At 31.9% G+C, this 27,471-nt stretch overlaps 5 protein-coding genes and 2 long non-coding RNA genes across 18 annotated transcripts; 3 read left to right on the top strand and 4 right to left on the bottom strand.

Annotated features, from left to right (window-relative positions):
• Window positions 1–266: 266 nt before the first annotated feature.
• Window positions 267–4,163, bottom strand: LOC105193106 (odorant receptor 4). Of its 6 annotated transcripts, none has more exons than XM_011157446.3 (6): window positions 3,746–4,159; window positions 3,069–3,423; window positions 1,915–2,145; window positions 1,524–1,637; window positions 745–900; window positions 267–484 (listed from the first exon to the last, which is right to left on the bottom strand). In XM_011157446.3, exons 1-6 carry the CDS (start codon window positions 4,021–4,023, stop codon window positions 434–436), a joined length of 1,185 nt encoding a protein of 394 aa, XP_011155748.3. In that variant the 5' UTR covers window positions 4,024–4,159; the 3' UTR covers window positions 267–433. The 6 variants fall into 6 exon arrangements, with proteins under 6 accessions (XP_011155748.3, XP_039310416.1, XP_039310413.1 ...); XM_039454482.1 differs by having other exon boundaries at window positions 745–895; XM_039454479.1 differs by having other exon boundaries at window positions 267–900.
• Window positions 777–2,301, top strand: LOC120358870. The gene is made up of 2 exons (XR_005575749.1): window positions 777–910; window positions 1,963–2,301. It is a non-coding gene; the product is annotated as an uncharacterized LOC120358870 (long non-coding RNA).
• LOC120358864 lies at window positions 4,127–12,642 on the top strand. Of its 5 annotated transcripts, XM_039454508.1 has the most exons (4): window positions 4,127–4,306; window positions 5,011–5,094; window positions 5,505–5,560; window positions 8,331–10,556. In XM_039454508.1, exons 1-4 carry the CDS (start codon window positions 4,164–4,166, stop codon window positions 8,351–8,353), a joined length of 306 nt encoding a protein of 101 aa, XP_039310442.1. In that variant the 5' UTR covers window positions 4,127–4,163; the 3' UTR covers window positions 8,354–10,556. The 5 variants fall into 5 exon arrangements, 1 of the variants encoding a protein (XP_039310442.1); XR_005575738.1 differs by lacking the exons at window positions 4,127–4,306; window positions 5,011–5,094 and adding an exon at window positions 12,546–12,642 and having other exon boundaries at window positions 5,430–5,560; window positions 8,331–11,213; XR_005575737.1 differs by lacking the exons at window positions 4,127–4,306; window positions 5,011–5,094 and having other exon boundaries at window positions 5,430–5,560; window positions 8,331–9,372; window positions 9,542–10,556.
• LOC105193477 (odorant receptor 82a) lies at window positions 4,933–8,347 on the bottom strand. 2 transcript variants are annotated; one of them, XM_011157932.3, is made up of 6 exons: window positions 7,824–8,341; window positions 7,393–7,747; window positions 6,937–7,170; window positions 5,711–5,821; window positions 5,281–5,436; window positions 4,933–5,168 (listed from the first exon to the last, which is right to left on the bottom strand). In XM_011157932.3, exons 1-6 carry the CDS (start codon window positions 8,075–8,077, stop codon window positions 5,118–5,120), a joined length of 1,161 nt encoding a protein of 386 aa, XP_011156234.2. In that variant the 5' UTR covers window positions 8,078–8,341; the 3' UTR covers window positions 4,933–5,117. The 2 variants fall into 2 exon arrangements, with proteins under 2 accessions (XP_011156234.2, XP_039310432.1); XM_039454498.1 differs by lacking the exon at window positions 5,711–5,821 and having other exon boundaries at window positions 7,824–8,347.
• A 3,540-nt stretch (window positions 12,643–16,182) lies between the features above and the next one.
• Window positions 16,183–19,870, bottom strand: LOC105193080 (odorant receptor 13a). Of its 2 annotated transcripts, XM_026135506.2 has the most exons (6): window positions 19,583–19,870; window positions 18,569–18,923; window positions 17,152–17,382; window positions 16,961–17,074; window positions 16,564–16,719; window positions 16,183–16,418 (listed from the first exon to the last, which is right to left on the bottom strand). In XM_026135506.2, the coding sequence occupies exons 1-6, from the start codon at window positions 19,837–19,839 to the stop codon at window positions 16,368–16,370; spliced, it is 1,164 nt and encodes a 387-aa protein (XP_025991291.2). In that variant the 5' UTR covers window positions 19,840–19,870; the 3' UTR covers window positions 16,183–16,367. The 2 variants fall into 2 exon arrangements, with proteins under 2 accessions (XP_025991291.2, XP_039310431.1); XM_039454497.1 differs by lacking the exon at window positions 16,183–16,418 and having other exon boundaries at window positions 16,592–16,792.
• Window positions 19,871–20,487: 617 nt separating this feature from the next.
• On the top strand, window positions 20,488–23,999 carry LOC120358871. The gene is made up of 2 exons (XR_005575750.1): window positions 20,488–20,621; window positions 22,217–23,999. It is a non-coding gene; the product is annotated as an uncharacterized LOC120358871 (long non-coding RNA).
• Window positions 23,997–27,409, bottom strand: LOC105193072 (odorant receptor 13a). The gene is made up of 6 exons (XM_011157402.3): window positions 26,440–27,409; window positions 25,834–26,188; window positions 25,199–25,429; window positions 24,993–25,106; window positions 24,275–24,430; window positions 23,997–24,139 (listed from the first exon to the last, which is right to left on the bottom strand). The coding sequence occupies exons 1-6, from the start codon at window positions 26,694–26,696 to the stop codon at window positions 24,089–24,091; spliced, it is 1,164 nt and encodes a 387-aa protein (XP_011155704.2). The 5' UTR covers window positions 26,697–27,409; the 3' UTR covers window positions 23,997–24,088.
• Window positions 27,410–27,471: the final 62 nt, after the last annotated feature.

Below are 27,471 nucleotides of genomic sequence, written 5' to 3'. Positions count from 1 at the left end.
ATCCTCGCGTACGCACCGCGCGATCGCTATCCGTTATTTGCATTAAAAATGCAAGGGAAACGTACGTGCGCCGAGCACACGTGAAGCACCAAGCGAGTGCGTGGAATACTTAAAACTTTCAAATGACAAGAAGAAACAAAGAACGGGAATGGTAGAAAATAAACTCATAAGGATAAACCGAAAGCGGAGATGAAAGTTTGCAGTGATGAGGGAAGGATATTAGCACAGCGCATAGAGACATTTATGTATAAAAAAAAGTACAACGCTATTATCGAATCGAATGAGATGTATTGAAGTAGTCTTACATGAGGGCATTCGCGTTCGTGGAACGTTAATGAGTTACTAGAATTTGCGAGACATATTCGCGTTTCTTATAACACGATATCTACATAAAACACGGAGGGTACATTGCCTCTTCAACTATACACGGCTTTCAGGACATAGCATGCAGCACGGATACATAAGACCCTGATGCCTTAATAATCTAGAAGAAAGAAGGTAAAACTTGTCGTATTTTATAAAGCAGCTACTAAAATGTGATATACTTTTATCGACAAAACTGATATAAGGATGTAATAAAGCAAAAAAGTTGAGCATAAACTCTATTTGTAAAAATATATTGTCTCTTGATAATTCATAAGTCGAATTCGAAATTGGCAACGTGTACTTGTATTTCCTTTCAAAGTACGTACAACCTATATCAGATACAGCAAAGGAAAACATAGTTCTGAAAGTGCATCTTACTGTTGTGAAACGTTCTAGGGAGAGATCCATAAATTTTCCGATCGTAATAGTTAACTTTCTTTGCGATCTCAAAATCAACAGCAATAAAATACGACTCTGCGTGGGATGCGAGCTGTACCACTTCGCTTCGTAAGCTGCATCGCCGATCATTCTGCTCTGCAATTGAGTGAGCATTAAAGTTTATTTAGAATTACAAATAAAAAGAAGTGCAGCACTAAACTTGGAAAGCGTGGATTACTATTCTATAAAAGTGCAGCTTTATTATAGCTCTTGAAAAATACCTTTATATATATGTATGTATGTATGTATATATATATATGCAATATTTCCATGTTAGTTACCAATTTTGTATAACTTCTTTTTCTTTTGTAATTTTATTATTATACAATTCGATCTTTCAATCTTGAGTAATCATTGAAAAGGTATTTTTCAAGAGCTATAATAAAGCTGCACTTTTATAGAATAGTAATCCACGCTTTTCAAGATTGAAAGATCGAGTTGTATAATAATAAAATTATAAAAGAAAAAGAAGTTATACAAAATTGGTAACTAACATGGAAATATTGCATATATATATATACATACATACAAACATATACATAATGTTATATACATATATGCACGATATTATAAGAAAACATTATGTATATAAATATAATTACATACATATATATTTATTTATAAGAATTAAACCAAAAAAACTTCGTTGCTTTATTGGTAATTATGAATAGAAAATATTGAATTTGTAAAGATGATATTTGTAACTGCATCATTCTGACCTTTGCGCTGAGATATTCTCCAGCATAACAAAATATAAACGCTTCCAAAGTAATGACGACATAAAAAAAAAGGGATTTGATCAACGTCGTCGATCCCTGCGTGCTGCCGATCGACTGTAACACGATCGGAAATAACATCAAACATTAAACGGTTTGAATGACGAGCAAAATATGAGTGCTCTTAAAACTCGTAGTTGAATGCCCTCAATTTATTTTGGATATTCTCGTACGATACATTTTGTTTTATTGCTTATCGATGATAAGCCGACAGTTTAAAGTAAAAATGAGCAAATGAACGGCAATTTTTAATATTATTGCATTTAATTTAATGTTACTGTGCGTACTTATGTATTAACTATGTGCACGTTTGACTTTACGAAGCATTACTCACGGTCACAATTAGAAATCCGAGACAGCAGATGACTAAAGTATTCCACAGGAACTGCATCAGAGCTATATACGAGAAGACTCTCTCAATGTCGGACGAGAGAGCTATAATCCTCTGATGTTGACGTATTAGAGCTTTGATGGTTGAGGTTTGCAAGTCGAACGTGTCGTCACCTGAGGAGATTTCTACCAACCCTCGACACATTATATCGATTTGCCCACCTACGTGAAGAATCTAAAAATAACGGTCAACGCCCTGCAGTGTGTTCTTGATATTGCCGCATTCAGTGAAAAAAACAACAACATGTAAATACAATGGTTTATCAACGAGAGAATCAACAGCAAATAAGCAAGATCTATTAAATGTTAAAAGTAAAGTTCTATAATATGAGCAACAACTTCCGTAATTTAATAGTTAATATTATACCAAAAATATATATAATATATCTTATATTATTTAATATAAATTAATTATACAAATTTATTTTATTATCAGATTAAATATATGTAAAAAAATGTATATAAGCTTAAAAAAATAAAGACACAATTATGTATCAATTTAGTCGGTATCAGATTTAGTTTATTGTTTTTAAAAAATGAGGATATTAACGGAAGAAATGTGGAGACTTATACTCTACATATTGATGAGACTCATCAGAACACTTTTCACATTACGCATAAGTGAAGTAAGTTAATAATCGCATGAGTGATAGGGAATACTCATTATCGCGAACAATACAGCACGGCACACGAGAAATCCGAGTTTATTATTCTAGTAAGCTACTTATACAAATTATTCATCTCCGTCAGGTAATATAATCAAACATTTAATGCGATATATATATATAAATAATTATAAGCCCTTTAGTATTAGAGTCCAATCTGTTTGATCTCTTTTTTTTAATAAGTATATTTTGAGTAAATAATTTTTCTTTCACCTTGATCTCTTTTTTTTAATAAGTATATTTTGAATAAATAATTTTTCTTTCACCTCTCTTTTTCAAAAAACAAAAATCGAGAAATACGAAAAATATAGACAGTTATTGTTTTATCATACCTATGAGATTTGCACTATTAAAAACTAGAAAATAAGATTCTTTTAACTTAGCAAGCGTTTCTTGTCATCTTTGTTTTTTTATTTACAGCGTGTTCACTTACCAGTGAGACAATTAGGGCGTTAAGCACGCCGACTATCGTGGCTGCCGCAAGTTGATGGAAAAACTGCGTGATCATAACGAGTTCGTACGCAGGGGAAGCATTGGACTCGAAAGGTAGCTCCATCTTGAGAAACAACTCTCGCGGCGGCATCGTCGTGAGCTGGTCCTCGGGCTCGTCAGGATGGGCGACAAGCACACCGGCGCCGTAAAGAAACACCGACATCGAATAGAGGCCGATGATCAAGTTGGACGATCGATGCGAGATATCGATCGTCTTTGACATCAAACCGACGGCCCATTCGCTCACGCACTCGCTCCGATCTCGAGCCATCATCGCCAAGATGTCGTAGAATATCCTGCGAGAAACTTGGAGACTTGCCTTTTGAACTCTTTTACAATCGATCATCAAAAGAGAATGTGACAATCTTTTATTTTCTCCATATACTTCGCGTGCTTCAAATCGCATGTACGGGACGATTAAATATTATGCAATTGTGCAAATCTAATTTTTACTCGATTGATAAATGTTTCCGCAGAGAATAAATTCCTCACATATTTTGTTTACTAAAAAAAAAAAAAAAAAAAAAAAAAATTATACTAATCTAAACTCAATTCAGAAACGCATGAAAAGATTGCATTCACATCGTTTGTTTCGCGATATAGATAAGCGGAGCTCACCGTCGTTTGATCCAGAATATCGTGAGTTTCAATAGTAGGAGGCTATAGGACATCGTAGTGCTCAGACCATCCATCAGATGCGACAGGTCGTCCGTGCGGACGTGTATGACGAAATATCGATACTGAAAGGTCTGCGCCATTGCCAGAGTGATCATCCAGAAGGCACGGCGGAGGACCGTGTAGGACGAGTCGGGCCAAACGCCGATCACGCGGAGACCGATCTCGATCGAACGGCTGACCGTGCCATCGGGGATCATCGAATCGGTCTTCGGGTCCATTTTCGGAGATCTAATTTCGAATGGTATTTCCAATCGGGACGCCTCTTTACATCGATACCACCTTGAAACTTCGAAATTTCGTCGAAAATCCAATCGTGTACTTCGCTCAGCGATGTTGAACACATGGATGAACACGGGGGATGAACGCGGATGAACACGGGAGTATCGCTGCGCACCACCCCAACCCCCCACCCCGATGTCGACGTGAACCAATAGGAAGTACCGGCAAGATATTCCCATCGCGGCGGAAGAATTACCGGATAAGGCCAGTTGCAGCAGTCGGGTAAGATAAGTGCGGGTATAGCTAATGAGGAAAAAAAAGAGCGAGCAGGGGCAGCGGAGAGAGTGCATTGTCTCCGGGATTATCTCGAACCTTAAAAATTCAGGAGCTGTGCGCGATCAGGCGAACGATGCGCGCGACCCTCTCGGGAGATCGTGCAGGATAATGGCCGGTTAGATCAGGGCGCTTTAAAACGGTGAAAACGTGGAAAATATGAGCGCGAGCGACACGGCGAGGGAAGTTAAATTGGTATGTCCGGATCGGACGTCCATAGCGAGGGGGAAAAAATAATTATTCGCGGCAAATGTACCTGTTGTTATTACAAGCGAGTAAGTTATTCACGACAGCGAGTGAACAGCACAAAAAGAGGGACGAGACCTGAGGTCTTTGCACGCAAGAATTGCGTTTGTTGTTTAGAACGTTTGTAACTTTTCGAATTGTGAGAAATGAACATTGGAAATTGTTCAGCAAAGTTTGAATTCAAGTAACATTGGTACGAAGTGAAAATATGAATGATTGAAAATACAGAAGATAAATAATGTTTGAAAATACCTTTTACGTTTTATTTTAAGAATTGGAAGTTCCTCTAAACGATTTATTACGGTTTTGCTGAAAGATTTATTTATATATATAAATAGATATATATATATTTATTTCTATATTTTGCTATAATTGTTTTATATTCCTTTTTCCGTATATTTATTTAGAACGGCTTTCGCTGCAACAGTGATGCTACACTTGGTACTGTCCGTCCAATACGCCGGTAACCACGATGGATGCGCTTGGCACAAGTAATTGTTATCCACAGCCTCGTTTAATACATCGCGTGCAGCACCGACATATACGAAGCTGATGCTTTCATCACCTAACCCAAAATAAGACGATAAATGTCACTCGTATAATAGATCGCGTATCATTTTCTACTTTGTCTTAAGGAACATTAAACATCTTGGCATTTTATCTTGTTATATTCTTACGCTCGTAAATCCTTCTAGAGTAAGGTCCATGATGTTTCCAGCAGTGATCGTCAATCTCTTCTGCGATCTTAGTATCACAAATGATAGAATTCGACACTCGGCAGGTGTCATGTTGTACCAGAGCGCCCCGTACACTGCATCACCAATCGATTTGCTCTAAAAACAAAAGAATAGCGTGAAAAGTCGAAGAAAAAGTTCATCAATTTATCTGAATTCAATTTCAGGTCCGATCCAGTGTCGACGTCCGAGAGTTTTCAAGCATTTAAGAAACACAAAAGTCGTAAGTATGTAGATATATAGTAAGCTGATTAAGAGCTCAGCAAAGCATTCCGAGAAGCAAAGAGACGCAAAAAGTTCAAAAATTGATTGCTAGTGATTCTCGAAGAGTGAAATACAATATTGCGCGTATAAGATAAAATATTATACGAACTTTGGCGCTAAGGTATTCTCCAGCGAAACAAAAGATAAAGGCTTCCAACGTTACGGCGACGTAAAAAATAACGGATTTCAACATCACCACGGCTCCCTCGTTACCAATGGACTAGGAAAAGATGGCAGAAAACTCAAAAGATATATAATAAATTTTGTGTAAAATTAAAATATGATGCTATAATGATTTTATTAATCAGGATTGGGTAATAACGAGTTAAAAAGATAAAAGTTAAATGATAATGTTAAAAAATTAATAGCTTCTAACATAACTTAGTTAACTTTTAATGATTTCACTTTCAAGTTTAACTAGCTATTTCTAAAACACATAAACTTTAATTTATTAATTTTTTTCCCGAGTTAAAAATTTATCTACGTATAAGAGAAAGTCGTAAAAGGAAAATACATTTCCATATAAGAAATAAAATTTCTTTATTATTTCATATAAATTTAATTTACAAATAAAATATTAAGTTTGTTTAATGATTCATATTATAATTGTTTTGAGTAATTTCACTTTAAAAAATTACGAATTTGTAATTTAATATGTATAACGTTTTTCAAAATTTACTTCTAATTTAACTCAAGTTAATTTATTCTTAACGTAACTTTTAATTACACAGTTGGAAAAATTGTGTTAAATTTAATATAAATTACATGTCCCATTACGGTCCACTCAAAATTTTGTGTTAATTTAACATAATCTGGATATGCTAAATAATAACAGTAATACTGCGTCAATATTTCGGCAAAAAGGAATGCAATCGTAATTTGAAGTTACTTGTGTGTACAATTAACGTAATTTTTATGATAAAATTAACAGAAAAATAATAAAAAAGTATAATACAATTATCCTAACTTCTGTTATAGTGTAACATCAATACTTTTTCTTGTAAAATTTACCAGCGACAAAATGTAAAATTATAAAAATGGTTTAATATATTTTTTAAATCACTTTTACAATTTTACATTTTATATCTGTTAAGTTCAGTTAACACATGTGTTAAATTTACACATGAATATGTCCATTACTTAACTCAAAGACTTTAATCAGCAGAGTTTTTTACAAAAGTACACAAGTTTTCCAACAATGTAGTCAGTTTTTTGTCCATGTAACTTTTAACGTAACTAAATTAATTTTATAAACCATTAACTTTAACTTAATTTAATTTAAAAAAAAATGTATTAACTTACCCAAACGTACTATTAATTAACGATACGACTTACGCCTATGATGGTGAAGCCGATGCAACAGATGACAATGGTATTCGACAGGAACTGCATCAGCGCGATGTCGGAATAGAGCTCCTCAATATTGTCCGAAAGCGTTATTATTCTTTGATGCCGGATAATCAGGAGCTTGACACTTGCGACGATTGAATCGCACTGCGAAGTTCCGTTGTCGCACATTGTCAACAATTCTCGACGAAGAATATCGATCTGCCCGCTTACGTGAAGTACCTAATTGTGGCAATTAACAAATTCCGCAAAAAGAATTTCCGCAAATCGCTATGAGCGAAAATTCTTTTCCAAAAATAATTCCAAATTCAAGAAACAGAATTAAGAGAAAGACGTAAATCAGTACTCAATTAGTTTCGATTAACGCTCGAATTTCGAGCAAAACGTGAAGCTAATAAATCTTGAAAAGAGCCATGCGTCACTCATGTGACCGGCGGAACTCACCAGCGTGATGATCAGGCAATTCATCATAGCGACTAAAGCAGCGATCGACACTACATGAAGAACCTGGCCGACCGCTAAAAGCTCGAAGAGGGGAGACGCGTCAACTTCGAAGGGAAATTCCATTTTTATAGGTAACTCTCTCGAGCTAACGTTCAGATCCTCCTGAAAATCGGCCGAGCGCAGAAGACTGGTCATGGAGTAGGAAAGGGCCGCCGTAGCGTTAATGCTGATTAACACGTTCGAGCAACGACGCGACAGGTTGGCATTACTCGCCATGATGCACGACACCCGTTTGTCGTAAATGTCAACGTTGCTCCAATCCTCCTCCATCGCTAGCAGGATATCATAAAATATCCTGTAGAAAATCACTCGCGTATTTTGCATAAAAGTCGCAATTCCCGCTCGCTTTAAATCGAGGTGACTGTCCCTACCTGCGGTTCGACCAGAGGGAGGCCAGCTTCAGGAAACCGAGGCTATAAGACAGCGTGATACTAAGCGCATCCATGAGATTCGAGATGTTGTAGACGTCGAAGTGGCCGAAGATGTACACGTACTGAAAGTACAGCGCGAACACCAGGCTCGTCATGTACGCGGACCAAGTGATTGTTCCGTACGGCAAACCCGGCCAGATTCCGACGAAGCGGAGGCCGATCTCGACGGAAGTGCTGATGGAAGTTGCGCGCATTATCTCGCACGGGATCGGACCACGCAGCGCGAACGTTTTCTCGTCAAAGGCGAAACGATTACCGTGCGAGCGACGCTACTCGGAAATTAAGCTTCGACGAGCTATAACTCCGGTCGCGACGCGAGGCAACAATGCATTCGTTGCCCCTTCGCCGATCGTTATCAATCAATTGTAATTATGCGTGTTCTTGCTATGCTTGCTAATGCAACGCAACAAAAAAAAGTGTACGTTACATTTTCATCGATGATTACAGGTTACGAAGAAGAAAGAGCATAATTCGAGGCGACGTATATTGAACGTTATGAGAAGGGGAAGGTAAGTTATTCGCTTAATAAAAAAAAAAAAAAAAAAAGATGAAAGATCCATCGGACGCATGTGCACAATACCCTCGACGAATTGAAAGACTTGGGGAGCACAAGAGTAAAGAAAAGGGAGTGTTGCGCTGGAAAGAGACTTGTGAGAAGATCTAAGTCGCAGATTGTTGTTTAAAAGAAAGTAACATGAAGTTATCGTTTGATCACGTTCACATGCTCTTTAATAAGATCGAGGAAAATTGTTCACATATTACGTATGCCAATATTGTATATACGTTTCAACGTTTGTATTGTGCTTTTCTTGTGTTGCGAAGATTTAGTGTAATCGAAAAGAATTATGTACAACTAAAAATATTATTTGAACGGACATTTCATTTGCACGAATAAAAATTTATGTTTTTTTGTATTATTTTTATTACTATGAAGTAACTTTTACGCACTCACAGTGTATAATTATATTGCATACACTAAGAAAAAAAGTGGTTAACTTGACTTAAAATATTTAAATACTTTGAATTAAAGAAATTACTACCAACTTTTTTCTCAGTGTGTGTGTGCACACAAAAAAAAAGATAATACCAAATCAACAATTTATTGTTTCCAAGAATATCAAATTTTCTTGGAAGAAAATTTGTTTTCCTCATGCAAGCAAATTATGTCTATTTAAGACTATAAACTCTTCCAAAATTTTATACTTGCTTATACGTCTAATAAATTGTTAACTTCATACTAATTTCTTTCTGTGTAGAATAAGCGCATATGCTGCGCTGGTTATCGTATCTAACGATCATAGTTATAATTCATTAGTATATTTTAGAGAGTAATCTTTACGCGCGATTTTCTGTATCTTTCTACGATTGGTTTCATCAAGTGGACAAGCAAATATAGTTGCTATTGATATTCGCATTCATGATTTCTCAACACATCGCATGTGCGAGGCAAAAGTTTTCGTGACCTGTATACGAAAAGACACTTTTCATTGTGAGTATCATATCTGATATATACATGCATAGTTACGAAGGTCGCTGAATAGTTTGCATTATAAATTGTTTGCACAGTCTGCTTCGATATTTATTCGAGACGCGTTTAATATCAACGAGCAGCATTTTGTATGTATGAGAATGAATCTTACGCTGTTGAATCCTTCCAGAGAAAGATCCATCACTTTTCCTACCGTGATCGTCAATCTCTTTTGCGACCTCGCAGTCACAAGCAGAAGAGTTTGACACTGGCTGGGCGTCATATTGCACCAGACGGACTCATAGACGGCGTATGCGATCGATTTACTTTGAAAAACAACCAACCGAGTTCTACAAACGTCGAACAAGAGCGAATATTTTTCTTTACGAAAAAATTTTTATACATATACATTTATATGACGGCTGTTTGTAAAGTTAAGTGCTCGTAAAATTGCTTATTAACACAACGATTTATCAGGAAATAAGAGATTATTCCAATAAAATAAATGTGATAACTCTCGCGCTCTAAGATATTTCCGGACAAAATGAAAACCGAACGCTTCCAGTATAATTGTATAATAAAATAAGAAAATGCGTTTCATTAATATTTCTGCTCTTTGATTGTTAGAACTCATTCTCATGCTATGTTATTTCGATCGAAACGTTTTTTCGGATTGGTGAAACCGGACTGCTCTGTTCAAACGATTGTTAGAGAAGTTCCTTTGCAATTCGATCAAAATATTGTGTAGCGTGTGAACGAGCTCCAACAATCAAAGAGCAGAAATTTTAACAAGAAGCATTTACGTATTTTACATCGCGATTATATTGAATGCGTTCATTTTCTGCTTCGTTGGGGAGTATCTTATAACGTGAGAGTATCACATTTATTTTATTGGAATGATCTTATTGCTTGATAAATTGCTGCGTTAGTAGGCAAATCTACGAGCACTTAATTTTACAAACTGCTGTTATAAATGCGTGTGAACATAGTCTTAGTGTCTGTAAAAGTAAAAATGAATAGTATAAATCGGCAATGCAATGACACATCAAAATCTGCATTAATATTATATAACGTGGATAAAAGTATCAACTGTTTTGTAATGATTATACAATATTTTAGTGGGATTTGTTGAGTAGATTTATATAATAACAATTATAAAATTAATTGTAATAAAATTATAACAAAAATAAAATCAATTAAAGAAATTAATTTTTATTTATTTTTAAATTGAAATAATTATTTGAAATATTTATTATCGCGAATAAAATTTATAATTATAATGGTCATAAATTTTGAGACTTTAGATTATATTGAATTAGATAAAAAAATTAGATATACAATTAGATAAAAATCAGTAGACATACAAAAGAAGAAATTTTTTAAAAATCTTTAGTAGAAATGAAAAACTCTGATAGTTTTTCCAACAAATTTGTGTCAAAATTTGTAGTATGTCAATTTGACTGTTGACGTAAAGAATTTCCAAACTTAATTAAAATAACTTGTCTTTATTAACATAGAAACCTGGAAGATGATTTTAAACGTCGCAAAGCAAAGAAGATAATTGAAACTCACCAACATAATGACCAGAGAATTGATCATCGCGACCAAAGGAAAGGAAGACAATTCGTGGAGAAACTGGGCTATACTGCCGTGATCTTAAATATGAGGTTTCATTAACTACAGGTAATTCCATTTTGAGGGGAAGATCGAATCTGGTCCCGCGAGAGTCCTCGTTCTTTACGAAATGAGACCTTACACCGAATGAGACCTCTGAGAGCGCAGAGACAGCAGCTGAGACGCTGATGAACATTAAAATGTTAAATCATCGACGCGCACGACAGATTGGCGTAAATTATCCTTAGGTATATACGCAGACTGATAATGTATTTTCTCCTGGTTTATTATCGTCAAAATCTTGTGAAATATTCAACGCAAAATATCACAAAAATTAAAAATTTAAGTATAAAAAAGATTTCAAGCTTTTTAAATCACTATCTATATCATTAGATTAGTACAAATAATCAAAACTTTTGTTTAAATTTAAGACTTATTTTAAAAGAAAGTAATACAAATTTTTTAGGCAAAGTATTCGTCATTAAGTCATCTTTCTGACAGCTTATAAATTCCATCTCGAAAAAATGCTGTGTTTGGACATAAAGTTGCTAATTTGGACATAAAGTTGTATTTTTGGATATCATTCAATAATTAGAAATACGTATCGGACATGTTGCATTGCTCGGCACAAGTAGTAATCTGAAAGAGCTATGCCGGGCGCTACAAGATTCATTGTCTTTTGTCTTAAAAGGAACGTGTAACTTGGCGTTGTCATGCAGCAATTTCACAGAACATTCTCCTTTACTAGTACGTGAGCGTTTTCTGACTCAAGTGGTTTAATTAACGTTGGCAGTCCGTTAACAAGTCCGCAGTAATTGTTTCATTCAGTTTCAACAGTTCATAAATCATGCCTTTGATCAGACCCTTCCGGGTCCTTCGGGGAATTGTTCATCAGTCAGATTGAAATGCATTTAGACCGCTTAAACCAAAGTGCGTACACATCGTACGATGCAACATCTTCACTGAGAAAAGAACAAGTCAATTTGCACGCTCTTGCAACATTCTCTCTTTTTTTGTTGGGATTCATAAAGATGTTAAATATGCTTATTTGTTGCCACTTTTTATGCTAATAAATTGAATATTTTTAAAAATTATATTGGATCTTTTACCAAATTTAATATGCAATTTAAATAGTTATATGTCAACATAATTAAAAAAAAGCGGGAATATTAATTAACTTTAAATTAATTTTTTTTAATTTAAATAATATTTTAACATAAAATGTATGTTTTGATTAACCAAAAGCATCACTAGAATCTCATCTATTTCAAAATTGTAAACAATTTGTTGCAAAAAAATATTATTTATACACTGACCATTATCTCAATTTAAATTTATTTTTTAACTTTTTGCTTAAGAAACTTGGATTATTCATTTGTACATCTAATAAAATAAAAAAATTAGATTAAGATTGTAGTTCTACAAATATCAAAGTTCTAATTTTTTAAAAAGTTTTGTGTGTTTCTTTTTTTGATAAAAGAAACAAAAATTTCAAGTAATAACGATTCTGATACAGATGATAGCAATATTTATATAATAAATATAATCAATAAAAAATTTTGTTGATTTGTTTGTTTCAGATGGATAGAAATTCTCCTATCATGTTCACCAATGGTTTTGTTAATATTAACAGTAACTGAAACTACAATACAAAATTAATATTAGGTTGTTCGAAAAGTTTGTTTCAAGTCTTCTTTATATAAATTCTCTGTCTAAGTTCAGGATACGTAATATTTTTTTCAAAAAGTAATTTTATTGAAGCAAATATGTTTGATCTTGCACATGTACAATGACCTTGGCTAATCGAAGGAGTGAAGATAATTTGCTCGCATTATGTTATATCCTTTTATGTTATATTAAGTTTGGAAAATTTGTTTTAAATCTTCTATGTAAATTTAAGATGTAATATGTACCGCTTTGTTCAATGTCTATTTCTCGAGTAGCTGCATGATATCTTTGCATCAAAGATTTCTTAATGACGAAGAAGTGAATTTTGAAGACTTTCAAATGCTCGAACTTTTTGTTTTTCAAAGAAAATTTTTTTAAGAGAGAGATAGGTAGTAATTAGATGGGGCAGTTGGAAGAATACGGAGTATCAGGAAGGATGTCCCATTCAAAGTCCAGTAGTTTCTTATGGATGTACATCGCGATGTGAGATGCAGTGTTATCATGGTGAACGACAATTCCACGTCTATTGATCAGTTCAGTGCGTTTCCTATAATGGTAGTCTACTTTGTCCAGCTGGAAGTTTTACTTCGTCGCATTGATGATCTTGTTCGGTTGAAGAGTACACCACGCCATTAAAATCCTAAATGCTTAGAAGAACTTTCTTTGGATGAAGCCCCAGCTTGGCTGGACTTCTTTCTCATCCTCCATATTTCTCATCTTTTCTTGTCCTGATATTGTCTGACTATTATCTATTTCTCTTTTAGAAAAATTTTTTTCAGAACAAAAAATTTGAGTCTTTGGAAGCCTTCAAAATTCATCTCGCCAGTAAGAAACCTTTTTGAAGCAAGGGCATCATGCAGCTACCTGGGAAATGGACATTTTGAATAAAGTGATACATATTACACATTATAAATTCAAAAAAATTGAAACAAATTTTCCAAACCTAATATAACATGAAAGGATATAACATAGTGATAACAAATTACTTCCACTCTTTCCATTTTCTATGAGTACTACGACATAAATCCTTAATTGGCCAGAGTTACATTAGTTCAGCGAAATCATTTTTTTTACACTGAAAAAAGTTGTTAACTTGACTATAATTTTTAACTTAATTAAATTTCTTTGATCCAAGTATTTATGTAATTAAGTTAAATATAATGCTTGAATTAAAGCTCGAATATTTTATGTATTTGAATTAAATACATAAATACTTGAACTGAAAAAATTTGATTAAATTAAAAAATTTAGTCAATTTAACATCTTTTCTTCTCAACGTGTGTTTACATTAAAGTACTATCATAATTAACATTATGTTAATAAATAGAAAATATTCAGCAAAAGATCAGCCACGTGCCAATCGATAAATCGAAAAATTATTTCGATCGAAAAACATCACGCGCATGTTATAGTCATTTCTCAAGATGGCGATAACTTATTTATGATGATTTATTTACCCAAATCGTCCGTCATTCATATGAGCGATGTCACGCGTGAAATTTGTATGACGATTGATCTATTGTACGTCGCGTAATGATGATAAGAAAACTGACCGACCGCGGAGGGGACGACAAAAGCGGGAACAGCCATCGATCAACCATAATTACACGTTGAACAACTCAAGCATTGGCTATTCAAAGATTGTAATTTCGAGGGCAACAAACGATCAATAGGCTTCCCTTTGCGCAAGCAAATAATTTTCTTTAAAAATGTAGATTTTTCTTTGGACATACGTTTACGCATGTCTATAATGGTTGTATTGTCTGTAATATCGTCGAAAAGAAACAATTGAAATTGACGAAGAAGGCTCGCGGTAAATGAAAAGAAAAATAGAGGCAAGAAACACGATGCGTGTAGTGACAAGAATTTAACGATAGAAATGCGTAAGGGGCACGATTCAAAAATGTGAATTATTTTCCGCTAGTAATATATTGTAAAATCTTTGTCTATCATATAATACAAACAAACATTAAAATTATTTTTATTTTGATTAATTTTGATTAATATAATTTAAAAATTAAGAACGATATTAAATATAATAACTTTACGTCAACAAACTTAATAGATAAAATAATTTTTGAAAAACAAGTTTTGTGAATGTAAAACTTTTCTGAATTAATTACACTATTTTTAATTATCGCTATCGTATTTTTTTTATTTTTAGCATATGAGCAACAAGAGTTTAAAAGATTTCAATTTCAAAGTGAATTTCTAGTTTAATAGGAAGCTGTCATGATGTGTTATTATGTTTTTCCATCAAGTTCGGGAAACATATAGTACCGAGTACAATATTGCGAATGACACATTGATACTCAATGTAGCATAGGAGTAAAAACGTGAAATACAGTATCGGCCAAAATTACATCACCTTTCAATTCTTTTTTTAAAGCACAACTTGTTTTAAAGGGCACGAATCTCTATTAAATATATTTGGATGGTAAGCATAACTTACGTAAGTAATAACTTTTTATCAAATAATGAAAACAGCAACTTGTAAAAAAATTATTTTTATTTGAAATTTTCAAAATATGTAAAATTTTAATCATAATTAATTTTGAGTCATAACAAGTATAAATAATGTGAAATATTAAATCTAACTGCTAAAACTAGGTTGTGTTGGTAAAAACAATGATTGCAACACAAAAAACAAAGAAAGCACAAAAGTGCGACTATAAAAAAATTAATAAAGGTTCGAAGATCATAGTACATATTGTCAAATCTCATTGCACTTTATGCACAAGGTTTCATTAAGTGTTTACTATAAAATTTTGAGTGCATTCGATACACTTCGATAAAAGTTATGCTTTAAGAATCGAAAGGTGATATAATTTTGGTCAGTACTGTATTAGTTTTGGATTAAATGCCCAACGGTATTATTGTATTCGTGCCAATCGTCCTCCATCGTTGTCAGAATTTTGTAAAACCCGTCGTTATTTAGAACTTAAATTGATCAGACATTTTAGTACTGATGTACAGCAACATTTGGCCACACTAGAACATTTAATTAGCTTACTGTCAAACAGTATACGGTCTATTTTGAGCGGTGGACTTGCGGCATTAACGATTACCATTCTGCAACTCGAAACTCATTATCAAAAGACGCGTGAATGAGGCAACTCGGAATTACATTGCACGTTAGCAACATCTGATACACGAGTGTACGAAGATCGGTATCGTGCATTTGTATGAGTTAATCTGCTTAATACACTGAAATTACCCAGCGATTCTCAAACGATCGATATGCTATATCCTCACTCGAACATCAATCAATCAATCCCAGTTATGTGCTGCATAATCTCACAATAATTCGGAATAGCTTATTATCCGCTTGGATGTGTCCTGTAATTGTACCAAAATTATGTAGTAGAATACGAACTGCAATAGACTTTCGAAGTAGAAAGACTTCAATAAAACGTACAGAAATCTCATTACAACTACAAGCAACAAAATATATTTGAGAATTGTTCAATAACGGAGGAACTCAATGTAAAGTTATATGTATAAATAGTCATAACTATACAACTATACAACAAATAAACAATGCAAATCTTTGCAATTTGAATCTAAATATTATTTAAAATTGCGTAATTTGTAAGAGTTTTAGAAGTTACTCTGAGTATAAAGATTTAAGTAACAAGTACTAAGTCATTAACAACAGTTTAATGATTAATTTCTTTAAATAATTAACAGTTTCTAAATGATCACTTTGAATTATCACTATTGCATTTCTGGTATCAATACATCGCATGCAAGACAGATACGTATGACGCCGATGCCTTCATGATCTAAACAAATGGAAATTAAAAAATTAATTTTAATATATGTTTACACATAAAGGACACACATAGCGTAACAAATGCTAAAATTAATTGTAAGCAAGATAAAGTTTTTATTTAATAATTAATCGTCAAAGAGGTTGCGAAAGATTACATTCGTCAAAGCTTCGAATGACATATCCATCATTTTCCCTGCGGTGATCGACAGTCGCCTCTGGGATCTCATTATCATGAATGATATAATTTTACCCTGATTCGGCGGCATATCGTACCACAATGATTCGTACGCTGCATCAGCGATCAATTTACTCTAAAAATAATGTAAATTATGTCAAAAATAACACGGCAGTGTTTTCTTCTTTCAATCCAAACAATTCTTTTATCTGAAAGAAGAGCTTTCTTCTAGTCTACTACATTCTAATCTTATTATTTAAAAAATTGAAATAAAAAAATGTTTGTCATGTAAAATAAATGCGGATTTATATGAAAGAAATGTGCATTTTTAAAAATCTTAATATTACATGACTGCACACAATATTATATTTACTGACCTTAAGACTAAGATATTCTCCAGCAAAGCAAATGATGAAGCATTCTATCATTACGGCAAAGTAAGCTAAAATAGCTTTTGTAAACACGAAGACATCGGTTTCATTATGAACAGACTGTTTCAATGCACATAATAAAGAGAAATATATAATACACAATACTAATCATGTAATGCTCTTATAGTAATACTTACAATTATAATAATAAATCCTAGACAGCAAATGACTAAAGTTTTGCAAACAACTTGCATCAATGCAATAAAGGAAAAGAGCTTTTCGATGTTCTCGGAAAATGCATAGACTTTATTATGCCTTTCGATCAGCATTCCTAAATTAAATGCGGAAGATCGATAGGAGAAAGCATTCTTAGAAATGTTTCTGAACTCTTGACATATTATATCGATTTGCCCGCTTACATGAAGCACCTAAAATGTACTCAAACTGCTGCAAAGATTCCAAGCATTATGTATAAAAGATATTTTTATTTTAAAAAATATTTTTGGTGCAATAGAATTTTAAATTATTCAATTTCATGATATATTTAATTGTTCAAATAATATATCTTTTTTTTCCAAAAGTGATATTGATTTTTATGTTAAAATAAAGTGTATAGTAATGTTGCAGTGTCACATATAACGAATTGAATGCACTAGTGCACGCTGGTGCATATTATAGCTGTAGTAAACAATGTAAAGACATGTAGTTAATATAATGTAAAGACATGTAGTTAATATAAATATACAGTGTTCCAAAGTTAAAAAAATTTCAGACATATACAGTGTTAGGATGGATAAACTAGGAAAAATGTCCTTCTGAGAATTATTCGTTTTTACTTCGTTTTAGAAAAAAATCACAAAAAATAAAAATTTGTTTATGCGAATTTTTTTACTCAAGGCCATATTTTATATCATAAGAAATTTAAATGATATTAGATAGAATAATTAGGCTGACAAAGATATAGCTCTTTCATGTCTAAAAATTCATTACTGTGAATAATTTCATACAGCCAGAATGAGCTAGAACCACATCAAGATGAAACCGTTTTGATCCACATTTTGATCCATTGCTACAGGAGGATGTCTTCTTAATAATTAAAAAAAATAGTTCTTCAAAGAATCTGATTGAATTTAATCTTTTGAATAAAAAATATGGCTCTGATAAAAAATTTAAATAAACAAATTTTTCGTTATTTACAGTTTTCTCTAAAACTCAACAAAAACGAACAAATCTCTAAAGAATTTTTTTTTATAGTTTATCGGCCCTTACATTCGTTTTGACATTTAATCTCAGGATATTCTGTATAAACGAGTTTAATTACGATATCTACAATATATTTTATTGTTCCGTCTGATGAAATATGTAAATATTTTATTATTCGATATATTTGTATTTCACTTTCACACTTGAATTAGATCAATGTATAACATCTTTAATGTTCACTGGTGCATTGAAGCTGTCCATACAAAAACTTCATACAAGAAAATTTTACAAATAATAAAAAGTGAAATGATTATTCAATAACATATTTTAAATCGAATCGCAAACTTGCTTATCGAACAGCTTTAATAAAATAAAAAAATAAAAAAAACAAGTATGAAATACGAGATTTACCAAAGTAAAAATTAATCCATTTATAGCGGCGACTGTAAGCGAGATTAATATTACATGTAGAAATAGAATTACGACCAATATCTCAAATATTGGCGATTGCTCAGTTTCAAAGGGAAGTAGCACCTTGATGGGAAGTTGTCGCAAGGTATTGTTGTAATCTTTGCTTGAATATACAAAACGAATTACGTAATCGCTCAAAACGTAAAGTACTGCGGCAACTCCGTTAAAACTCAACATAGCGTTAGAATAAAAATGAGATATATTAGCTTTAACTGTCATCATAGTCAAATGCTGATCCATGTTGATGCATTTGCGCCAGTCGTCGTCCATAGCAGTCAGGATTGTATGAAAAACTCTACAAAATATAATTCAATTTGTTAGGTATCCAATACAAACATTATTTTTGTGACGCGAAACGGATGATTTGTAATATGGATAGCTGTAGTATTAATCATTATTTCAGTTGGAAAAGCTCGAGTCAAATATCACTCTAGCATAAGATATTTGCTTAAGAGTATAATTAAAGTTCTAAAACATTTATTGAAATGTTTATGAGATGTTCACGACTGCCTGATAGAGACAAAACATTCTTTGAACATTTGCAATATTCTCAAAACATAAAACACTTTTAATAAAACATTCTCTAAACATTTGTAAACATTTTGAAAGCATACAACACTTTTCGAACGTCTGTCAAACACTTCAATAAATGTTTAATAAACATATTATGTTCGCAAAGACAGGTAAGTAAAAGATTTTGTACTTCAAGAGAATGATTTAATACGAAGTTGACATTACACACACACACACACACACACACACACACACACACACACAGCACGCACGCACGCACACGCACGCACGCACGCACGCACGCACACGCACGCACGCACGCACGCACGCACACGCACACGCACACGCACACGCACACGCACACGCACACGCACACGCACACGCACACGCACACGCACACGCACACGCACACGCACACGCACGCACGATGTGGTGGCTTACCGACGATGTATCCATAGACTGGACAATTTGAGAAACGACAAACTGTAATCTAAAGTCAAGGACAAGCCATCGACGAGATTCGAAAGCTCGCTGATCTCGAAGTGTTCAAGTACGTATAAATATTGAAAATATTGTATGATTAGTATACTCGACATAAAAATCAGCAAGTAAACGGTAGAATGCGCTAAACCCGGCCATACGCCAAGCAACCGAAGGCCGATTTTCAGCGCCGGACTGACAGTACTCCTGGCTATCATTCGTTAGTAATTTGGAAAACTCGAGAATATGAAGATCAACACATTTGTTCGCTGTGATGACTATGAGTAAGAACTGACAGGGCATTAACGGTTTCTCCAAGCTCCCCACGCGAGCGCAATACGCTCACCCCCACTCACGTGAATATAGATCAATCGCTATTATGCTTTATGTAGTATAACAGCAATTTGAAGTAGAATTGTACGAACATCCAATATTCCTTCGACGGTCTTATAATGTATACCTTGACCATGAGGTACACATAACAAAAAATTGTGCATTCAACCATCTCTTCCCACTAATAACGCAGTGCTATTGAAAAAAAAAGAAGCGGATGTGCATCATTTTTTTTTTTAGATATTGCGATAATCGTGAAACGTAGAACAGTTTAAAAGTTCATGTGTTTTGAATATTCCTGGCGACGGAAATGAATTGTATTCGTGGCATCGATCATGAGTTTTTAAGGAGACAAGAGAGGAAGAAGCATCATATATCCCTCTGATATATTAATAAACTCGAATAGAGAGAGGGAGAAGACAGTATAATGACAAGTAATTTCCTTCTCTAATAACGTAAATATTAAATTTTTGCAGAACTCAATGTGTGCAGGGAAAACAAAAATTGAAGTACTGGACGTATTACAGAAGCTTCATTACAAACACAAACAAGATGTGCAGACGTAAATTGGATATACTTAGATCTTCGGATAATGTCTTGATATTCAATACGATCAGCGCAATGAAAAGCTTGTACATTTCTCACGTTCTTTTTCTCTTTCTTTTTGGTAAGAATACAATTTTAATATACAAATTAAAAATAAGCAAAACAGAAATATATATATAAGAAAGTGGATTTAAATAAATTAAATAAGTAGATTATGTAAATTAATTAAGTTAAATATAATTCCAGGATGTGCTTTAAACATTTTAAAACAATACAAAATTTTAATCTATCTATGAGTTTATCTAAAATAGCTTAATTATATTAACAATAGTTTCTCTACATTAACATTTCACTAAGAACACTGCAATATTAATAAATCACTATTTGTTCTGATTTAAAAAAATATTAAGAAAATTGATAAATATTATTAAATTTATAAAAATATATGCGGACATATTTTTATTGAGTACAAAGATTTTATGTAACTATCAAGAAAAGTATTTTGAAAATTTACAGATGAAAATTTTCAAAGATGAATTTGTGACTCTCTCTGTCGTGATCATTAGTTATTTGAGATCTCAATATTACGAATGTTATAACTTTCTTCTGATTTAACATAAATTGCAATTACAATATAATATGCTGCATCAAAGATTGATTTACCCTAAAAATAATGCAAAAGAGAAATAAGAGATATTCATAATAATAAAATAATACTTTTAATTATTTTTCTTTATTCAATCGAATATTGTATAAATAACCTTCTTGTTTGTATAAATGGTAAAGATTTTCATAATTTTTATGACAAAAATAAAAAAGCTGAAAGAAATTAAAGCAAGACAGATATGATTGTTTGTCATCGAAGATAAAAGCATAAAATTTTAAAAATAATAACAAAAATTTCAATTTTTTATATAAATAATGTGAGTAAATGCAAAATTATTTATGCAAAATAACATTATTTCTCATTAAAATAATGTTTTTCAAGCAAGAAAAAAACGGCGAAAACTAAGTTTAATACTTACATACACATATGTGTAATAATTGATCTTATGGCAGGGCTTATGTCACATTCGCCAATTCTAATACATGTCGTCTGAAACCAATTTACTACCGTCGTGCTATTCATGAATAGCATCATAACTAAATACCATTGTATTTAGTTATAATGCTATTCTCTAGTAGTCCTCAGTGGTATTCTAGTAGTTCATAATGGAATTGATAGTCCCATATACTCCCGTTATTACTACCACTATACCACCGAGAATAGCATCATAACTAAATACTGTTGTATCAATTATAGTACATAACAGAAGTAAATATATAATAAACAATAGAATCTAAAGTGTAACTACTTGTAGATTAAGATACTTGAAAGATTATGAAAAAACTGTATATATGAAATATGTAGGTTCAAACTCGCGACGTACGATCACTCTCACATGAAACCGCACAATATCCTATATTTCAACGTATTCCGACATTTCTTTTAAAAGGGAGTTTTTCTCCTCTGGATCAGTAATAGTATATTTATATTGCTACACCATCAATACATTATTGAAGATGGCTCGAAGGAAGAGCCAAAATATACTAATACATTTCAAATAATTAATAAATATACAAATTATTTTTATGCATTTTACTGCGCATGACTCCACCGCTCTATAATTAATTTTTTTATACGTTTAATAATTTCTAAATACTTACTACCTTCAGGACAAGATAGTCTTTGGCGGAGTATAAAATGAAAGCTATTCCATTATCAGAGCAAGATAAGTAAAAACAGTTTTTATTATTATATACTGACCTCATTATGAAACGATTTCAATAAACAAGACCGAATAAATTAACATATGCAATGTTGATTATAACACATTTACTGCAGAACTCACGATTATGATACTAAATTAACTGCAAACAACTTTTGTTTTTATTATATTAATGCAATTTATCTGAAAATGTATTGAGATAAAAACAAAAAATATAGAAAAATTAAAAACAAAAAATTTTGTTGTGTATTTTAATCACTTAATGTAAATATAAAAGTGTCATGAGGAAGTTTATCTAGAAATAATCTTAAATTCTTAACATAATGTATCGATTTGTCCACTTACGTGAAGCACCTAAAATATATATATGTAAATATATAAATTGAAACAGAAATAACACTGTCAAGATTCTACAAATTTTTACTAAAATTAAGATTTAGAATTATAAAGTATTAAAATAGAATACAGTTTTTGTAGATCTGATCAATAACACATATAAAGAAACTAATATATAATTTTGTGTTCCAAACAGAGCGAAAATGGAAACTAACGTTTGAAACGGTACAACTTCCTAACGATGTATCTGCAAAAATTAGTTACTTTAAACAAAGTTACATTACAAATCGTCAAGGTGCAATCTAAAACCACGAGTAAGCTATTGACGAGATTCGAAAACTGATCTTGAAGTGCTCGAATATGTATCGATATTGAAAATACTGTAGAATCACTAACAACAAGCTAAATACATAAATTAGCCAATGAAATGGAACACGACACACCCGGCCATACACCAAGCAATTGGAGCCCGTTCTTCAGTACCGAACTGACAGTACTCGTGACTATTATTCAAGAACAGTACTGAGATCGCGAAGAAATGAAGAGCAGTGTCCGCACGCCAGTTTGAGAAATAACTGACAGTTTCCTCATATGCAGCCCCACACAACGCATCCCCACTCGGCTGACTATGAATCGCTATTATGTTTTGTACAATATAGTGCAATAGCAAATCGAGATAGAGCTCACCATATTTCTATGAACATCCTATAGTTCTGTTAACAGTCTAATAACACATAATACTTGTAACAAAGATATCGGACTTAAATGCTCAATGAGTAATTTGATGTGTAATTGATGTTTCTTTTTTACAAACTCGTCTCTTGGCAACGTAATTTCATCGAAAAGAAACAAATGTCCACTGTACATACGTCGCAAAAATCGTTAAACGCACAACAGAACGACGATAATTATGTAATTAAGTATTCTAAGCGACCGGAACTAAATTACATTCGTGCAGCTCATCCTCTGGTTTTTAAAGAAATAATATGAGGGGGACACAGCAGAACTCTAAAATGTGATAAAGAATAATTGCTCTTAATGGTTCTGGAAATGTGGAAAAACTTGCTCGGGAAAGGAATTTCAAAAGTAAAAAGTTTTTAATTGGAGATGGTATAAACATTTAGTTGTAAACATGTCTATACCCACGCAACACAACGTAAAATATGTATAGATCGAGTTCACGATTCTTCAATGAAAGGTCAATGTCCAAAAATTCCCCATGTATTGCGCAATAATTTTCTTTCAAGTGCATGCACAACGTAGTAACAATAGTACATGGAAACAATCATCATGGCAAAAATCATTTGCATTTGTATTAACTACTTTTTATTAAACATAATTTTAATTTATGTAATTTATTAACAATTAATAAATGACATTTAATAATTTGTTAATAATAATTTAAAATTAAATCCATTGTCCATATTTTTTTACTTGTCGGCTTACATTAATTACATTATTATCGAATTCATAACACGTTCAATCAATACAGAGCATTTAGGACGGACATATACGATACTGACGCCTTCATGATCTAAAAAAGCAGAAATATAGAAATATCAAATTCAGTTTACAAATTACATTTAAACATGAAGAACACATGTAGCAGTTGATTATAAGCAAAATAAAATTATGCCTTATAATACGTTCAAAAAGTTTTCAATATTACATTCGTAAAAGTTTCAAATGACATAATCATCATTTTCCCTGCCGTAATTGTTAGCCGCTTCTGAGATCTCATTATTATGAATAATATAATTTTACCGTAACGTGGCGACATATCGTACCACAGCAATTCGTATATTGCATTAGTAATTAATTCGCTCTAAAATCAAATAGTGTTAAATGCAAAGTTTTCTCACTTATTTGTATCACTTATTTGACATATAAAATATTTTCTAATACTGTTACTTACATTAGCAAAATATTATAATGATTATAAAATTATAAAATTATATTAAAAAAATAACAAAAATATATAAAAGAAAAAAAGTGATAAAAACAGATAAAATTAGAAAATTTTGTTTTATTATTATATTTTAAAAATATAACATATTTCTGATAAAAAGATTAATAATATATTTTACAATTTCAGAGATTATTTATTATAACAAATATGTAAACGTTTATAATTTATCAAATAAATATTTAAAAAAAAACATATTTTTTTTAACAACTTACATAACTATTATACATAATATTTTATGCAACAAAATATATTAAAATATTATACTAGAAAACAATATTACATATTTTTATCATTATATTATTATAATTAATGACATAAAGATTATGTCATTAATTATAATAATATAAATAATGCATAAATGTTAAAAAATCTTATATTTACAATTAATTATTTGTTAAATACTTAATTAAATACTTACTTTGAGGCTAAGGTGTTCTCCGGCAAAACAAACAATAAAGGCTTCAGTCATTACGGCAATATAAGCAAGAACAGGTTTTACTAACACGAAAATACCGGTTTTGTTATGAAAAGACTAGTAAACAATTAAAAAAAAAAAAAATATATATATATATATATACACAATATTAATTATTGTACATTTATACACATTATCACAGTACTTACAATTATGATGCAAAATCCTAAACAGCAAATAACTAAAGTATTCCAAACAACTTGCATCAATGCTATGAAAGAAAAGAGTGTCTTGATATTCTCGCAAAATGATATAATTCTGTTGTGTTTTTCGATCACCATTCCAAATAAAGACGCAGAAGATTTATGAAGAAGGATATCTTTAGAAATTCTGTTAAACTCATGACACATTATATCCATTTGCCCGCTTACATGTAGCACCTAAAATAAACTAAAATTTTCTAAAAATCATAATTATATTGAGATGCAAAAAGATAAAAAAAGAGATATGAAAATATTTCTACTGCAAAGAATATTCTCACAATAGAGTGATACAAAGTACAACACTTTTATGCAATTTATTTAAAAAATTTTATTTTTTTAATTTGTTTCTAACTTTTTTTAAAAATTGGCGATAATAGTTTTAAAAAATTTCTTAGGCAGTAATATAACTATGCATAATAAAATTTTACAAATTTATACATAATATAAAATTATAATGCAACATCCATAAAGAGTGTCCATAATTATGATTACTCGTCAAATTGGTTTATTTCATAAAAATTATTAAGAAAGTTTAAAATATAAATAAAATTGTGTAGATATAAAATATAAAAGTTATATACCAAAGTAAAAATTAATCCATTTATTAAACAGAGCATGCAGACATGTAACATCACATGTAAAAATATTGTTACAACGAGAAACTCGAATATTGGCGATTGTTGAGTTTCGAAAGGAAATTGTATCTTTATGGGAAGCTGCCGTAAAGTGATGTTGTAATCTTCTGTTATAAACATATACTGAATTACGTAGTCGCCTAAGAGATATAATACTGTAGCAGTTGTAACAACGCTCAATATAGTGTTAGAAAAGAAATGCGATATATTAGCATTAATAGTCATTATATACAAATACTGATCAGAATTGACACATTCGCGCCAATCATTATCCATATCAGTTAGGATTTGATGAAATACTCTGCAATATATGTTATTTTAATTAGATATTTTATCTTAATCAAATACTTCAAATATCTAGATTACACTTTATTTTGACTGATCATCAGCATTTCACATCTCGATATTTTAGTTACAGTTTTGATAATGATATTAAATCAATTTATTAGATAAATCGAATAAGTAATGTATTGAGAAACTGGAAAATCTTACTTTTTGGTCACAGCAATTGTTCAAAGTTAAACCATTGCATAGTATAATAGAACAACTTACCGTCGATGTATCCACAGACCAATCAATTTAAAAAATGTCAAACTGTAATCTAAAGTCACAGTTAAAGCGTCAATGAGATTCGAGAGCTCGCTGAACTTCAGGTGTTCAAGAATGTACCAATACTGGAAGTACTGCATAATCAATGTGCTTAACATAAAACTCAACCAATAAATAGCAGAATACGGGACATTCGGCCAAACACCAAGACATTGAAGGCCAATTTTCAGCACCGGGCTGACAGTACTTGTGATTACCATTTGCCGATAGTTTTTGGTACGTCAGGAAATGAAAATCAACGTGTACACATTTATTGGATACTTTAGAGATACTTGAGAAGGAAATGAGAGTGCATTGTCCGTTTCGTCAAGTTTATCCCCACACGTTACATCCCCACTCGAGTGAACCTGGATCAATCGCTATTATATGTCGCGTTTTATGGCGATAAGCAGAGACAAAACTCATTGCATAAGCCTATTATAATTCTATGGACAGTCTGATAATGATATTTCCACCGGGAAATATCGAAGATTACGTACATACAGCTGAAGTAACAGGAAAAAACAGCTTGCTTTACATCAGCTTTTTTTTGCAACCGCGTGGACCTTGTCTTTCTTCAGCAACGCAATTATATTGACGAGAAACAAATGTTCACTGAGTTTCCTATCCATCGTAAAAATTATTAAATGAACAAAAGAACGATAGTAATTATACGTTAAATATTCTAAGCGGATGGTATCCACTTGTGTTCGTGCATTTCAACTTCTGATCTTAAAGAAAAATATGGTAAAGAGAAAACAATGTAACTAACAATAAGAGCAAAACGTGTATTGGTGAGTAATTTTGTTTCCTAATTCAGAAAATATTACGTACGTGCTTATACAATAAATTAAAAAGAAAATGTTTGTATAGTTGAAGTTATTATAAATGTTTAATTATAAATGCCGAAAAAAATTAAAATGAAATTAAATATTAATCTAATAATATATAACACTAAATTTTTTGCAATTATATTAAATGCAATGTTAATTTATT

This window comes from Solenopsis invicta, chromosome 10, assembly GCF_016802725.1.
Source record: "Solenopsis invicta isolate M01_SB chromosome 10, UNIL_Sinv_3.0, whole genome shotgun sequence".
In the NCBI taxonomy this organism is placed as follows: Eukaryota; Metazoa; Arthropoda; class Insecta; order Hymenoptera; family Formicidae; genus Solenopsis; species Solenopsis invicta.
This window is presented reverse-complemented; position numbering and strand designations above follow the sequence as displayed.

What these genes read in the sequence shown, in the direction of transcription:
- LOC105193106 (XM_039454479.1), bottom strand. Translation starts at nt 4,023, where the DNA reads ATGGACCCGAAGACCGATTCGATGATCCCCGATGGCACGGTCAGCCGT. An exon ending in ATATTCTGGATCAAACGACG is followed by an intron (nt 3,424 to 3,745) that starts GTGAGCTCCGCT and finishes AGTTTCTCGCAG; the next exon opens with GATATTCTACGACATCTTGG. An exon ending in GAGAATATCTCAGCGCAAAG is followed by an intron (nt 901 to 1,523) that starts GTCAGAATGATG and finishes ACTCAATTGCAG; the next exon opens with AGCAGAATGATCGGCGATGC.
- LOC120358864 (XM_039454508.1), top strand. Translation starts at nt 4,164, where the DNA reads ATGAACGCGGATGAACACGGGAGTATCGCTGCGCACCACCCCAACCCC. An exon ending in AGGCCAGTTGCAGCAGTCGG is followed by an intron (nt 4,307 to 5,010) that starts GTAAGATAAGTG and finishes ATATTTATTTAG; the next exon opens with AACGGCTTTCGCTGCAACAG. An exon ending in GATGGATGCGCTTGGCACAA is followed by an intron (nt 5,095 to 5,504) that starts GTAATTGTTATC and finishes ATTCAATTTCAG; the next exon opens with GTCCGATCCAGTGTCGACGT.
- LOC105193477 (XM_011157932.3), bottom strand. Translation starts at nt 8,077, where the DNA reads ATGCGCGCAACTTCCATCAGCACTTCCGTCGAGATCGGCCTCCGCTTC. An exon ending in ATTGCCTGATCATCACGCTG is followed by an intron (nt 7,171 to 7,392) that starts GTGAGTTCCGCC and finishes TGCCACAATTAG; the next exon opens with GTACTTCACGTAAGCGGGCA. An exon ending in GAGAATACCTTAGCGCCAAA is followed by an intron (nt 5,437 to 5,710) that starts GTTCGTATAATA and finishes TTTTGTTTTTAG; the next exon opens with AGCAAATCGATTGGTGATGC.
- LOC105193080 (XM_026135506.2), bottom strand. Translation starts at nt 19,839, where the DNA reads ATGATAGCCAGGAGTACTGTCAGTCCGGCGCTGAAAATCGGCCTTCGG. An exon ending in ATGGATTAATTTTTACTTTG is followed by an intron (nt 17,383 to 18,568) that starts GTAAATCTCGTA and finishes AGTACATTTTAG; the next exon opens with GTGCTTCATGTAAGCGGGCA. An exon ending in GAGAATATCTTAGTCTTAAG is followed by an intron (nt 16,720 to 16,960) that starts GTCAGTAAATAT and finishes CATTATTTTTAG; the next exon opens with AGTAAATTGATCGCTGATGC.
- LOC105193072 (XM_011157402.3), bottom strand. Translation starts at nt 26,696, where the DNA reads ATGGTAATCACAAGTACTGTCAGCCCGGTGCTGAAAATTGGCCTTCAA. An exon ending in TAGGATTTTGCATCATAATT is followed by an intron (nt 25,107 to 25,198) that starts GTAAGTACTGTG and finishes ATTGTTTACTAG; the next exon opens with TCTTTTCATAACAAAACCGG. An exon ending in GAGAACACCTTAGCCTCAAA is followed by an intron (nt 24,431 to 24,992) that starts GTAAGTATTTAA and finishes ATTTGATTTTAG; the next exon opens with AGCGAATTAATTACTAATGC.